Source organism: Moschus berezovskii, chromosome 1 (genome assembly GCF_049115385.1).
Source record: "Moschus berezovskii isolate FMDL1 chromosome 1, NW_MosBer_1.0, whole genome shotgun sequence".
NCBI classification, from domain to species: Eukaryota; Metazoa; Chordata; class Mammalia; order Artiodactyla; family Moschidae; genus Moschus; species Moschus berezovskii.
Genome location: NC_142460.1, coordinates 63,203,546 through 63,217,459, shown reverse-complemented (window position 1 = coordinate 63,217,459; position 13,914 = coordinate 63,203,546). Strand labels below are relative to the sequence as shown.

At 38.0% G+C, this 13,914-nt stretch overlaps 1 protein-coding gene across 1 annotated transcript; it reads right to left on the bottom strand.

Moving 5' to 3' along the window:
- Positions 1–12,764: 12,764 nt before the first annotated feature.
- LOC129550448 (olfactory receptor 5K3-like) lies at positions 12,765–13,691 on the bottom strand. The gene has a single exon (XM_055418132.1). It carries the CDS (start codon positions 13,689–13,691, stop codon positions 12,765–12,767), a length of 927 nt encoding a protein of 308 aa, XP_055274107.1.
- Positions 13,692–13,914: the final 223 nt, after the last annotated feature.

Genomic DNA, 13,914 nt, shown 5'->3' with positions numbered 1-13,914 from the left:
CCTAGATCCATCCTTGCTGTGTGAACAGTAATAGATGGCTGAGATGTTAGTACCACCTCTGGCATGTGCGTGCTCCCAAACCCCCCTGCTGCTGGACCTGTGCCCCACCGTGAGCACACTGACAGTGGGCTTCTGTGATGGACCCATGCCAAACCCTTCATGTCCTGATAATGGGGCACCTGTGGTGGGCCTGGACATTGTCTTGTGCATGCCAGGCAACCTGTACCACACCACAGAACCTTCAGGCTGTCTCCACGTAGCCAAACTGAGTCCTTTCCCTGGGTCTGTCTGCTGAAGTCCAAGATTCAATACCCAGCAGATGAATTTTTGATGTGTTTGTGAGGGAAGGTGAGCTCCAAGTCTTTGTACTCCACTATCTCTTTCACTGCTAGATAGCTAGACCTCTCCTGTTGGCTGGAACTTCCACAGACACCTCCTTCTTTACATGATAGTTCTTATTTATCTTATAACTGGAAATTTGTAGTTTTTCAATGCCTTCTTACAATCCCCCATGCCCTCCTACAGACACACACACACACACACACAAGCTCTGATAATCACATATCTGATCTGTTTTTCTATGAGCGTTTGATTTTGAAGTATAATTGACCTACAGTGCTATTTCAGTTTCTGTTATGTAACATAGTAATTTGATATTTCTGTATAGTGTATATGTAAACTGAAGATCATGATAATTCTTGTTACAATATATCAGCATCCAATGATGTCACATATTTATTGACTATATTCACCACACTGTATATTTGACTGTTACTCAATTATTTGCAACTGAAAATTTGAATTTCTTAATTTTCCTTATGTGTTTTTCTCCTTCCCTCAACACCTTCCCCTCTGGTCAGTACCTGTTTATTTAATTTATAACTCTGTTTTTGTTTTGTTATGTCTATTTGTTTTATTTTTAAAATTCCATATTTAAGTGAAGTCATACAGTATTTTCTTTCTCTCACTCATTTCATTTATCATAATGCCCTTGTGGCCCATCTGTGTTGTGACAAATGGCAAATTTTCATTTTCTTTTTTTTTTTCCTATTCTTATCTGTTTTATTCTTTTAAAAAATGGGGTATAGTTGCTATACAATATTGTTATTTTTTGCTGTTCAACAAAGTGAGTCAGCTGTATGTATGCACATGTCCCCTCCCTCTAGTACCTCCTTCCCACATTCTCTTCATTCTGTCCATCTGGTTCATTACAGAGCAATGAGCTGAGCTCCCTGCAATATCCCCCTAGTATGTTCCCACTAGTTATCTGTTTTACACATGGCAGCGCACATGCATCAGTATCAATCTCCCAGTTCACCCCTTCCTCCCCCACCCCCTGTACACACATCCATTCCCTAGGTCTGAATCTCTATTCCTGCCCTGCAAATAGGTTCATCTGTAGCATTTTTCTAGATTCCACATACATGCATTAATACACAATATTTGTTTTTCTGATTTATTTCACTCTATATGACAGGCTCTTGGTCTATCCACGTCTCTGTTAATGACCCAATTCAGTTTCTTTTTATGGCTGAGTAATATTCCATTGTGTATATATATATCACATCTGTTTTATGTATTCATCTGTCAATGGACATTTAGGCTTCCTCCCTGTCCTGGCTACTGTGAAGAGTGCTGTATTGTACATTGGAACTACCTGTGTCTTTTTGAAATATGGCTTTCTCAGGGTATATGCCCAGTTGTAGATTTCTGGGTCATATAATAGTTTTAGTGTTTTTTTTTTAATGAAAATTTTAGTTTATTGAAAGAATTTTTACAAAAAGAAGCCAGCAGAAATGATCTAATTATTTTGTGATATCTCAAGGGTTCATCCTTTTTTCTTGGTCTTTGTATATAAAGATGCTACTTATTTAGTATGTTCTGTTCTTCATTTTCTCTTGTTATGCCTTTGTTTATTTTTTAATTTGAGGGTAATTGCTTTTCAATTTGAGCTGGTTTCTGCTGTACAGCAATGTGAATGAATCATAATTATATATATATCCCCTCCGTCTTGAGGCTCCCTCTCTGCTTCCTTTATTTTTAGTTTTTAAAGGAAACTTCATACTGTTCTTCATAGTGGTTGTATCAATCTATATTTCCACCAACAGTGTAAGAGGTTTCCCTTTTCCCCATTATGTATCTATTATCACACTTTCTTTTATCCACTCATCTATTGATGGGCAGTTAGATTGCTTTTATATCTTATATAGGGGTGCACATATATTTCCTAATATTTTGCATGCTTTGTGTAAATCACTCATGAATGAAATTACTGGTCAGTGGTAGATCTGTTTTTTTTAATTTTTTGAGGAATCTTCATTCAGTTTTCCATAGTAGCAGCACCAATTTACTTTCTCTCCCTTTTTCCACATCTTCACCAACACTCATTCTTGTTATTTTTTGTATAATACTTATGACAGGTATGGGCTTCCCTCATAGCTAAGTTGGTAAAGAATCTACCTGCAATGCAGGAGACCCCAGTTTGATTGTTGGGTCAGGAAGATCTGCTGGAGAAGGGATAGGCTACCCAGTCCAGTATCCTTGGGCTTCCCTTCTGGCTCAGATGTAAAGAATTTGCCTGCAGTGTGGGAGACCTGGGTTCCAACCCTGGGTTGGGAGATCCCCTGAAGGAAAAGGCTACCCACTCCAGTATTTTGGCCTGGAGAATTCCATGGAGTGTATAGTCCATGGGGTCACAAAGAGTTGGACATGACTGAACAACTTTCACTTCACTATGACAGATATAAAGTGATATCTCATTGTGGATTTGATTTGCATTTCCCTGATGATTAACCATGTTGAACACCTTGTCATGTACATGTTGGCCATGTGTATTATATTTTTGGGAAAATGTCTGTTCAGATATTCTGCCCATGTTTAAAATTTGCTTGTTTTTTGATACTGATTATATGAATTCTTTGTATATTTAGGATATTAATCATTTGTCAGGTATGTTGTTTGCAAATATATTCTCCCATTCTGTAGATGGGTATTCCATTATATTAATAATTGTCTTCACTGTGCAAAAACTTTTTAGTTTGATATAATCCCCTTTGTTTATTTTTGATTTTGGTTGCCTTTCCTGAGGAGACATATCCAATTAAATACAGTTAAGATCAAAGAATATATCACCTTTGTTTTGTTCCAGAAGTTTTATAGTTTCAAGTCTTACATTTAATTCTTTAATACATTTCGAATTTACTTTTGTGCCTACTGTGAGAAAGTCATCCAACTATAACTGGAAGTTCACGTACTGTTGAAGCCTAGCTTTAAGGATTTTGAACATTACCTTGCTAGCATGTGAAATGAATGCAATCGTATAGTAGTTTGAACATTCTTTGGCATTGCCCTTCTTTGGGATTGGAATGAAAACTAACCTATAGTTCTGTGGCTACTGCTGAGTTTACCAAATTTGCTGGCATATTGAGTGAAGCACTTTAACAATGTCATCTTTTAGGATTTTAAATAGCTCAGCTGGAATTCCATCACCTCCACTGGTTTTGTTCATCGTAATGCTTTCTAAGGCCCACTTGAATTCACACTCCAGGATGTCTGGCTCTAGGTGAGTGACCACACCATCATGGTTATCTGGGTCATGAAGATCTTTTTTGTATAGTTCTTCTGTGTATTTTTGTCACTTTTTCTTAATATCTGCTGCTTCTGTTAGGTCCTTATTATTTCTGTCCTTTATTATGCCCATCTTTGCATGAAATGAAACTAAAACAACAATCCAAACCCTAAGGGATGCACTGAAAGCAGTTCTAGGAGGAAAGTTTATAGCAATACAAGCTTACTCAAGAAACAGGAAAAATCTTAAACAACCTAACCCTATACTTAAAAGAACTAGAAGAAGGAGATAACCTAAAAATAGTAGAAAAAAGAAATAAAAATACATAAAATGGAGATTAAAGAAGCAATAGAAAGGATCAGTGAATCAGTGAAACTAAGACCTGGTTTATTGAAAAGCTGAACAAAATGGATGGATTTTTGCCAGACTCTTCAGGAGAAATATGGAGAGGGCCCAAGTCAATAAAATCATAAATGGAAAAAAGGAAGTTACAACTGATGCCATAGAAATACATGGCATCTTACGAAACTATGGTGACTATGTCAATTAAAGGGACATTTTAGAGGAAATGGACAAATTCTTAAAATATACAACCTCCCAAGATTGAACCAAGAAGAAATTTAAAAATATAAACAGACCAGTTACCAGTAATGAAGTAGAGTCAGTAATTTAAAAATTCGCAACAAAAGAACATCCAGGACAAGATGGCTTTGTGGGTAAATTCTATCAATATTTAGAGAAGAATTAACAGTATTGGTTTGAAACTATTTCAGAAAATTGCAAAGGAAAGAAAAAAAACAAAACAAACAGAATTCATTCTATGAGGCCAGCATCATCCTGATCGGCAAACCAGACAGAGGTACAAAATACAAGCCAGCATGACTGATGAACACAGATGAAAAAATCCTCAATAGAGTATTTGCAAACTGAATCCAATGACACATAAAAAGGATCACAGAGCATGATCAAAGGGAGGAATGCAAAAACAATATCCATAAATGAAATGTGATATACAACATTGACAAATTGTTGCATAAAATTCATCTAATCAAAGCAAAGGAGAAAAGGAAAGATATACCCATTTGAATGCAGAGTTCCAAAAAATAGCAAGGAGAGATAAGAATGCCTTCCTCAGTGATCAATGCAAAGAAATAGAGGAAAACGATAGAATGGGAAAGACTAGAGATCTCTTCAAAAAATTAGAGATAACAAGGGAACATTTCATGCAAAGATGGGCACAATAAAGGACAGAAATGGTATGGACCTTACAGAAGCAGAAGATATTAAGAAGAGGTGGCAAGAATACACAGAACAGTACAAAAGAGATCTTCATGACCCAGATAATCAGGTTGGTGTGCTCACTCACCTAGAGCCAGACATCCTGGAATGTGAAGTCAAGTGGGCCTTAGGAAGCATCAGTACGAACAAAGCTAGTGGAGGTGATGAAATTCCAGTTGAGTTATTTCAAATCTTGAAAGGTGATGCTGTGAAAGTGCTGCACTCAATATGCCAGCAAATTTGGAAAAGTCAGCAATGGCCACAAGACTGGAAAAGGTCAGTTTTCATTCCAGTCCCAAAGAAAGGCAATGCCAAAGAATGCTCAAACTACCACACGCTAGTAAAGTAATGCTTAAAATTGTCCAAGCCAGGCTTCAGCAATACGTGAATCGTGAACTTCCAGATGTTCAAGCAGGTTTTAGAAAAGGCAGAGGAACCAGAGATCAAATTGCCAACATGCACTGGATCATGGAAAAAGCAAGAGAGTTCCAGAAAAACATCTATTTCTGTTTTAATGACTATGCCAAAGCCTTTGACTGTGTGGATCACAATAAACGGTGGAAAATTCTGAAAGAGATGGGAATACCAGACTACCTGACCTGCCTCTTGAGAAACCTGTATGCAGGTCAGGAAGCAACAGTTAGAACTGGACATGGAACAACAGACTGGTTCCAAATAGGAAAAGGAGTACGTCAAGGCTGTATATTTGTCACCCTGCTTATTTAACTCATATGCAGAGTACATCATGAGGAACGCTGGGCTGGAAGAAGCACAAGCTGGAATCAAGATTGCCAGGAGAAATATTGATAACCTCAGATATGCCGATGACACCACCCTTATGGCGGAAAGTGAAGAGAAACTAAAAAGCCTCTTGATGTAGGTGAAAGAGGAGAGTGAAAAGTTGGCTTAAAGCTCAACATTCAGAAAACTAAGATCATGGCATCTGGTCCCATCACTTCATGGCAAATAGATGGGGAAACAGTGGAAACAGTAGCTGACTTTACTTTTGGGGGCTCCAAAATCACTGCAGATGGTTATTGCAGCCATGAAATTAAAAGACACTTGCTCCTTGGAAGGAAAGTTATGACCAACCTACACAGCATATTGAAAAGCAGAGACATTACTTTGTCAACAAAGGTCTGTCTAGTCAAGGCTGTGGTTTTTCTAGTGCTCATGTATGCATGTGAGAATTGAACTATAAAGAAAGTTGAGTGCCAAAGAATTGATGCTTTTTAACTGTGGTGTTGGAGAAGACTCTTGAGAGTCCCTTGGACTGCAAGGTTATCCAACCAGTCCATCTCAAAGAAAATCAGTCCTGAATATTCATTGGAAGGACTGATGCTGAAGCTGAAACTCCAGTACTTTGGCCACTTGATGTGAAGAGCTGACGCATTTGAAAAGACCCTGATGCTGGGAAAGTTTGAGGGCAGGAGGAGAAGGGGACAACAGAGGATGAGATGGTTGGATGGCATCACCGACTCAATGGGCATGAATTTGGGTGGACTCTGGGAGTTGGTGATGGACAGGGGGGACTGGCGTGCTGCAGTTCCTGGGGTTGCAAAGAGTCGGACACAACTGAGCAACTGAACTAAACGGAATCCTCTCAATATATGTAGAAAAAATCTTTTGATGAAATTCAGTGTACACTCATTAAAAAACTCTATAGAAAGTTTGCCTATGAAGGGAACATTCTTCAACATAATAAAGGCTGTATATGAGAAACCCACCGGAGAAGGCAATGGCAAGCCACTCCAGTACTCTTGCCTAGAAAATCCCATGGATGGAGGAGCCTGGTAGGCTGCAGTCCGTGGGATTGCTAAGGGTCGAACACGACTGAGCGACTTCACTTTCACACATTGGAGAAGGAAATGGCAACCCACTCCAGTGTTCTTGCCTGGAGAATCCCAGGGACGGGGGAGCCTGGTGGGCTGCCGTCTATGGGGTCACACAGAGTCGGACACGACTGAAGTGACTTAGCAGCAGTAGCAGTAGCAGCATGAGAAACCCACAGCTAGAATCATACTCAGTGGTGAAAAGCTGAAAGCGTTTTCTCTATTATTCAGAAAGAGACAAGGATGCCCACTCTCACCACTTCTTTTCAACATATTTTTGAAAGTCCTAGCGACATCCGTCAGAGACAAAAATAAATAAAGTGATCCAAATTAGAAAAAGAGTAAAATGGTCACTTTTGGCAGATGACATGATACCGTGCATAGAAAATCCTAAAGACACCACTGAAAAACTACTAGAAGTCATCAATGAGTTAAGTAAAGTTGCAGGATGCAAAGTTAATATACAGAAATTTGTTGCATTATTGCATATTAATACTAACAATGAGCTCTCAGAAAGAGAAATTAAGATAGCAATCTCATTTACCACCACATCAAACAATAAAATACCTAGGAATAGATCTAATTAAGGAGCTAAAAATACCTTTACTCAGGTAACTTACAACTCATTGATGAAGGAAATTGACAGCAACGCAACTTAAGTTTCCATCAACACATGAATGGATAAAGAGGAAGTCACACTAGAATACTGCTGCTGCTGCTAAGTCACTTCAGTCGTGTCCGACTCTGTGTGACCCCATAGACAACAGTCTACCAGGCTCCTCCATCCATGGGATTTTCCAGTCAAAAGTACTACTCAGCCGTAAAAAGAAAAATTTTGCTATTTGCTGCATTTTGGATGGACTTGGAGGGCATTATGCTAAGAAAAATAATTCAGACAAAGACAAATACTGTATGATATTTTGGCTCTAAAAGTACAAAAAACTAGTGAATATGACAGAAAGGAAGGAAACTCACAGATATAGAGAATAAACTAGTTGTTACCAGTGGGGAGCTGGAGGAGGAGGAGTGTGGGGGTGGGGGAGTGGGAGGCACAAACTGCTGGGTGTAAGATAGACTACTAGGTTGTATTACATAACACAAGGAATATAGCCAATACTTGTCATAAATGTAAGTGGAGTGAAACCTTAAAAAATTGTATAGAAAGTAAAAATCAAAAAATTAAGTTACCTTTAATTGAATTCTTGTTGAAAGTATAAATCACTATAGAGAACAATATTGGGAAAATGGGGAAAAGTTCAAATGTGAACTTCATACTTGTTGTTAAATTTCTTGGGGATTAGAATAATATGAAAATGTCTATTATTTTCAGATGTATGTTGAAGTTTTTATGGTAAACTTTCATAATATCATCATACACATACACACACACACACATACATACGTATTTGGAGATAGCTTACAAGTCAAATGTAAAATGTTAACAGTTGCTTAATCTTGACTTAAACATCTGTGGCCATTCTCTTGACTTTGATATGTTTGAGATTTTTCAAAATAAATTTGGAAGAATTTATTTTTATCCATATCAAGAATGATCCACATCATTCTTGAATCTCTGCTCTATTTCCCGGTCCACTTGACAGCATAGTTTCTTGGAAGTTTTCCTCTCCTGCTACTTTTACTTCTTAATGTTGTGTATAGTATGACTTAGTGGCTAAGAACATGGATATGGAGCTTGATAGCCTGGGTTTGATTCCTGAGCTCCACCTTAGTATTTCTGTGGTTAAATTATGGGACCTCTGTATCCCTCATATATTTTAAGTGGAGTTATATGAAATGAGAATAATGCTGCTGCTGCTGCTGCTAAGTCACTTCAGTCGTGTCTGACTCTGTGTGACCCCATAGACGGAAGCCCACCAGGCTCCCCCGTCCCTGGGATTCTCCAGGCAAGAACACTGGAGTGGGTTGCCATTTCCTTCTCCAATGTGTGAAAGTGAAAAGTGAAAGTGAAGTCGCTCAGTCGTGTCCGACCCTTAGCGACCCCACGGACTGCAGCCTACCAGGCTCCTCCATCCATGGGATTTTCTAGGCAAGAGTACTGGAGTGGCTTGCCATTGCCTTCTCCGGGAGAATAATGCAGTGAAGTTAAAAAGACAATAGATGTGATGAGAAGACAAATGGGTACTGGTGAAAAGTAATTTGTGAGCTAAAGACTATTTGAGGATTGTTTTAAAATAGACTATGAAAATGCAAGGCAAGAGACACAAATGTGTCAATTCTCATTTATTCAGTTACAGATAATGTGTCTTGACCAAACAAGGTAAATTAATAAGATCTGTTGGATTATAAAACCAGCTGAATAGTTTTTTCCAGTGATCCTGGGTTGATTTCTCCGTGATTTCCTCAGCTATGTCTTCTATTGTGTATTGACTTCATCTCTGGACTGGTTTCCCTCTTGATGGCAAAATAGATGTCGATTATGCCAACTATCATGTTCACACACCATTCAAGAGGGAGAAATACTATCTTTTATGAATATCTTTTCAAATAAACGATACATATTTCCCAGAAACACCTAGAAAAATCACCTTTTTTTTTTTTTTTTGGTCTCATTGACCCCAAATAAGTCATATATTCTTTCCTTAACAGACCTCTGGGATACAGTATTGCTAAAGGTTGAGGTGGGTGGGGCAGAAATACATAATAAAAATCATTGCACCTGTAGAAAAGGGAAGCTAAATCAGTACATTCAAGTCTGAAAACTAAAAATATCCATTTAAATAGACAATGAATATAGGACATACAGTTCAGTTCAGTTGCTCAGTTGTGTCCGACTCTTTGCAACTACATGAACTGCAGCACGCCAGGCCTCCCTGTCCATCACCAACTCCTGGAGCCTACCCGGACTCATGTCCATTGAGTTGGTCATGCCATCCAACCATCTCATTCTCTGTCATCCCCTTCTCTTCCTGCCCTCAGTCTTTCCCAGCATCAGGGTCTTTTCTAATGAGTCCATTCTTCACATCAGGTGGCCAAAGTATTGGAGTTTCAGCTTCAGCATCAGTCCTTCCAATGAACACCCAGGACTGATCTCTTTTAGGTTGGACTGGTTGGATCTCCTTGCAGTCCAAGGGACTCTCAAAAGTCTTCTCCAACACCGCAGTTCAAAAGCATCAATTTCTCAGTGCTCAGTTTTCTTTATGGTCTAACTCTCACATCCATACATGCCCACTGGAAAAACTATAGCCTTGACTAGATGGACATTTGTTGGCAAAGTAATGTCTCTACTTTTTAATATGCTGTGTAGGTTGGTCATAACTTTCCTTCCAAGGAGTAAGCATCTTTTAATTTCATGGCTGCAATCACCATCTGCAGTGATTTTGGAGCCCCCCAAAATAAAGTCAGCCACTGTTTCCCCATCTCTTTGCCATGAAGTGATGGGACTGGAAGGACTTTCCTTGTGGCTCAGATAGTGAAGTGTCTACCTACAATGCAGCAGACCCGGGTTTGATCCCTGGGTTGGGAAGATCCTCTGGAGAAGGAAATGGCAACCCACTCCAGTAATCTTGCCTGGAAAATCTCATGGATGGAGGAGTGTGGTAGGCTACAGTCCATGGGGTCGCAAAGAGTCGGACACTACTGAGCAACTTCACTTACTCACTTGGATGGGACCAGATGCCATGATCTTAGTTTTCTGAATGTTAAGCCATTTTTTTCACTCTCCTCTTTCACTTTCATCAAGAGGCTCTTTAGTTTCTCTTCACTTTCTGCCATAAGGGTGGTGTCATCTGCATATCTGAGGTTATTGATATTTCTCCCAGCAATCTTGATCCCAGCTTGTGATTCATCCAGCCCAACATCCCTCTAATTCCGAGCTGTCAAAGATTTTGTTATCTAGATTCCTTTTTTGCTCATAAAGTATCTTATGACCATAAAGAACTGTGTTTATAGGTAATATGTCTATCTATATTTACAGTTAGACATATTACCTATAAACACAGTTCTTTATGGTCATAATATTTACAGTGTTAGAAATGAAGACCATGAAATTAAAATTTATTAATCCAGTCAAAAGTAAAATAAGCCTAGTATATATTTGCTTATATAATTAAAATATATTGAAGGGAATGTTTAATGAATCACCAAATGTGTTAGGTACCTTGTTAAGTATTGGTGATACGAAATGAGTTATATCATTTTTGATATTCATGGGAAGAAAATAGGCCTTCATTTTATTATCCAACAGCTACAATTTACTGTTCTTTTCTTTATACTCCTGTTTAATGCTCCTGTCTGTGCATTTTTCTACTTTCAGAGTATTCTCCAGTTTCTGTTTTCCTCATCTGATATAGAGTTAGTCTTCTTGCTTTAGGTCTTTTTCTAGTCAGTTGCACAATCATGTTTTTGAAGTGTACAATTGTATTACTCTGCTCCAAGGACACTTAAGTGTCTGATGGCTCTAAAATAAATTCACATTTCTTAGGGTGACATTTAAGATTCTCAAGTAACTTGATCTGCTTCTCACCTTTCCCCCATATTCATCAATAGCTCTCTCCAAAAATTTTGTCCACTTTCTGACTCTGTCCCCATCCTCCACTTCAGTACCACACTCTTTTCCATAAGCATTGAATCTGGTCATGATCATTCCTGTTTTCCTCCAAATGTCATTTTTTTCTCAATTTTTAAGGCACAGGTTACCTCTGATGCTACGAAGGACTAAATACTTTAGGCTACAATAATCTCCTTTTTTGGAACTCCCAAGCACGTGGGGAAAAAGTAATAATTGATTCAAATTCTAGCTAAATTCGGTAAACTTGGGCAAGCTCTCAATACTGCAAAGTGTGAGGGTTTTACTGATGAAAAGCATGAAAATATCACCTCTGATAACTTGGTAGGTAATATATATGAAAGGTCTAGTTTAGCACCAAGCAGAGAACAGGTTGTAAGTATAAATTACTTTTTTCTTCTATGCTTGCACATGAAGGATTAATAAATATTATTCTTTAGATATTTAAATTTTTACTATTTTATGCCTCATTTTTGCTTTATCAGTATCTGCAACTTTTTGTTAATGCTATGTATATACCAATACTTTACCTTGGAATCAGTCCAAGTTGGTGGTATTCCTAATAACAAACAAGACAGATAATAATATCAGAGGGAAAAAGCTTTATTTAAGAATATATTCAGGTGTTGAATTGTCATATGTGATGGTCATCCAATCAAACTATATGAAATTATCAAATCCATAGTGATGTCAATATAATTAGCATCATCTTCAGGTACAGAATTATTCACCACAAATTTATAGATACTGTATTTCAGAGAACTTGACAGAAAATTGACTATAGTATACTAAACAGGAAAGTATTCTTGACTGGTGATTTCATATTCAAACAAAATCTGTTGAACAAATTGAGAATCAAATGAAATATATAGTTTACTTCTGTCACATGGTGATGCTTAAGAGGAGACTAATATTTGACAACTTGGGATATAAGGGAGCTTGTAATATTATGTCTTGGGATTCCTGAAATTTGCCAAAGATACTGAATGGAGGTGACTTTTATATGAATGGAGGTGACTGGCTTCAAACTGTTGGCTCAGACAGTAAAGAATCCACCCGCAATGTGGGAGACCCGGGTTTGATCCCTGGGTCGGGAAGATCCCTGGAGAAGGGAATGGCTACCCAGTTCAATATTCTTGCCTGGAAAATTCCATGGGCAGAGGAACCTGGCAGGCTTCAGTCCATGGGGTTACAAAGAGTTGGACATGACTGAGAGACTAATACTTTCACTTTCAATTCTTAGCATTTGCTGAATTTGTTGAAAACTTTACTATACTTAGAAATATAGTTACTAGTGTAACTGATTACATCATGACACAATTGTGACCTCAACTGTAATTATTTAGTTTATTTCTAATGAGACTAGTTCCTTAGATTTTGAAATATATTTACCATACTCTCTTCTTTTGAACTTCTTTATTTGACTAATACATCATCATGTTTTAGTTATTCAGTGTTATATATGTCATGGCCTTTTTCCACTTTCTTGCTGTTCCTTGATTTTGGAAGTTTAGTGACATTATAATCAGTTGTCCATAGGGATGATATTTGTTTCATAATGTTATAAATTCTTCATAATTTTTTTCATAGCATTTATGACTTCCTTATTTCTTAGACTATAAATAAATGGGTTTAACAAGGGAATCACCAGAGTATAAAAAATAGCAACAGGTATGTCTTTATCTTCGTCATTAACTGAATTTGGTCGAACATACATGAAAAGAAGGGAACCATAAAATATTGAGACAGAGAGAAAGTGGGATGCACACGTAGATAAGGCTTTGCCTTTTCCCTCTTTGGACTTCATCTTGAAAATTGTGAAAAGAATAAAAAGGTAAGAGATTATTACTGTGGTAATAGTGAAGACTAAAACTGACCCTGCAAAGATGAATATCATCAATTCATTGATATAAGGGTCCACACAAGAGAGTCTGTATAATGGAAGGACATCACACAAAAAGTGATTGATTTGATGAGACTTACAGAAGGTTAGCCTAAACAGGAGTCCTACCTGAATTGTGGGATGAATGTTTCCAGCTATGTAGGCCCCTGTGGTCATCTGAATGCAGAGTTTCTTTGACATCATGGTGTGGTACTGCAGTGGTTTGCAGATGGCCACATAGCGATCGTAGGCCATTGCTGCCAGGAGAAAGCAATCTGTAGTTTCAGCAAGGCAGAGACAATAGAATTGTGCCATACATTCATAGAGGGAAATCATTCTGTCTTTAGAAATGAGGTTCTCTAATATCTTTGGGGTAATGGCACTGGAACAAAAGGAGTCCATCAGAGCAAGGTTACCCAGAAAGATGTACATTGGTGTGTGAAGACGATGCTCTGTGACTATCAATGCCACCAGACCAAGATTTCCCACCATGGTGATCAGATAGATGGTAAAGAACATCTGAAACAGAAGGGTCTTCAGCTCTGGATGATTTGTAAATCCTATCAGGATAAACTCTGTTGTCAAGGATTGGTTATCCTCAGTCATAGCCACCTGTTCTGTTGATGTAGGAATTGTGGAGATAAGAGTTGAAATTATGTTAATAATTTTCCCTTCAAAATTCTTTTTTTAAATAAAGAATAGAGTTCTTCCTTATTTCCTCTGGGAAACAGGGACAGATACCTGTATGAGACATTCATTTCTCTGTAATGTCTGCTTTTATGATCTTGACTCTGAAGCTCAGATTTCCCAAGAATATTTTGGTAATTCT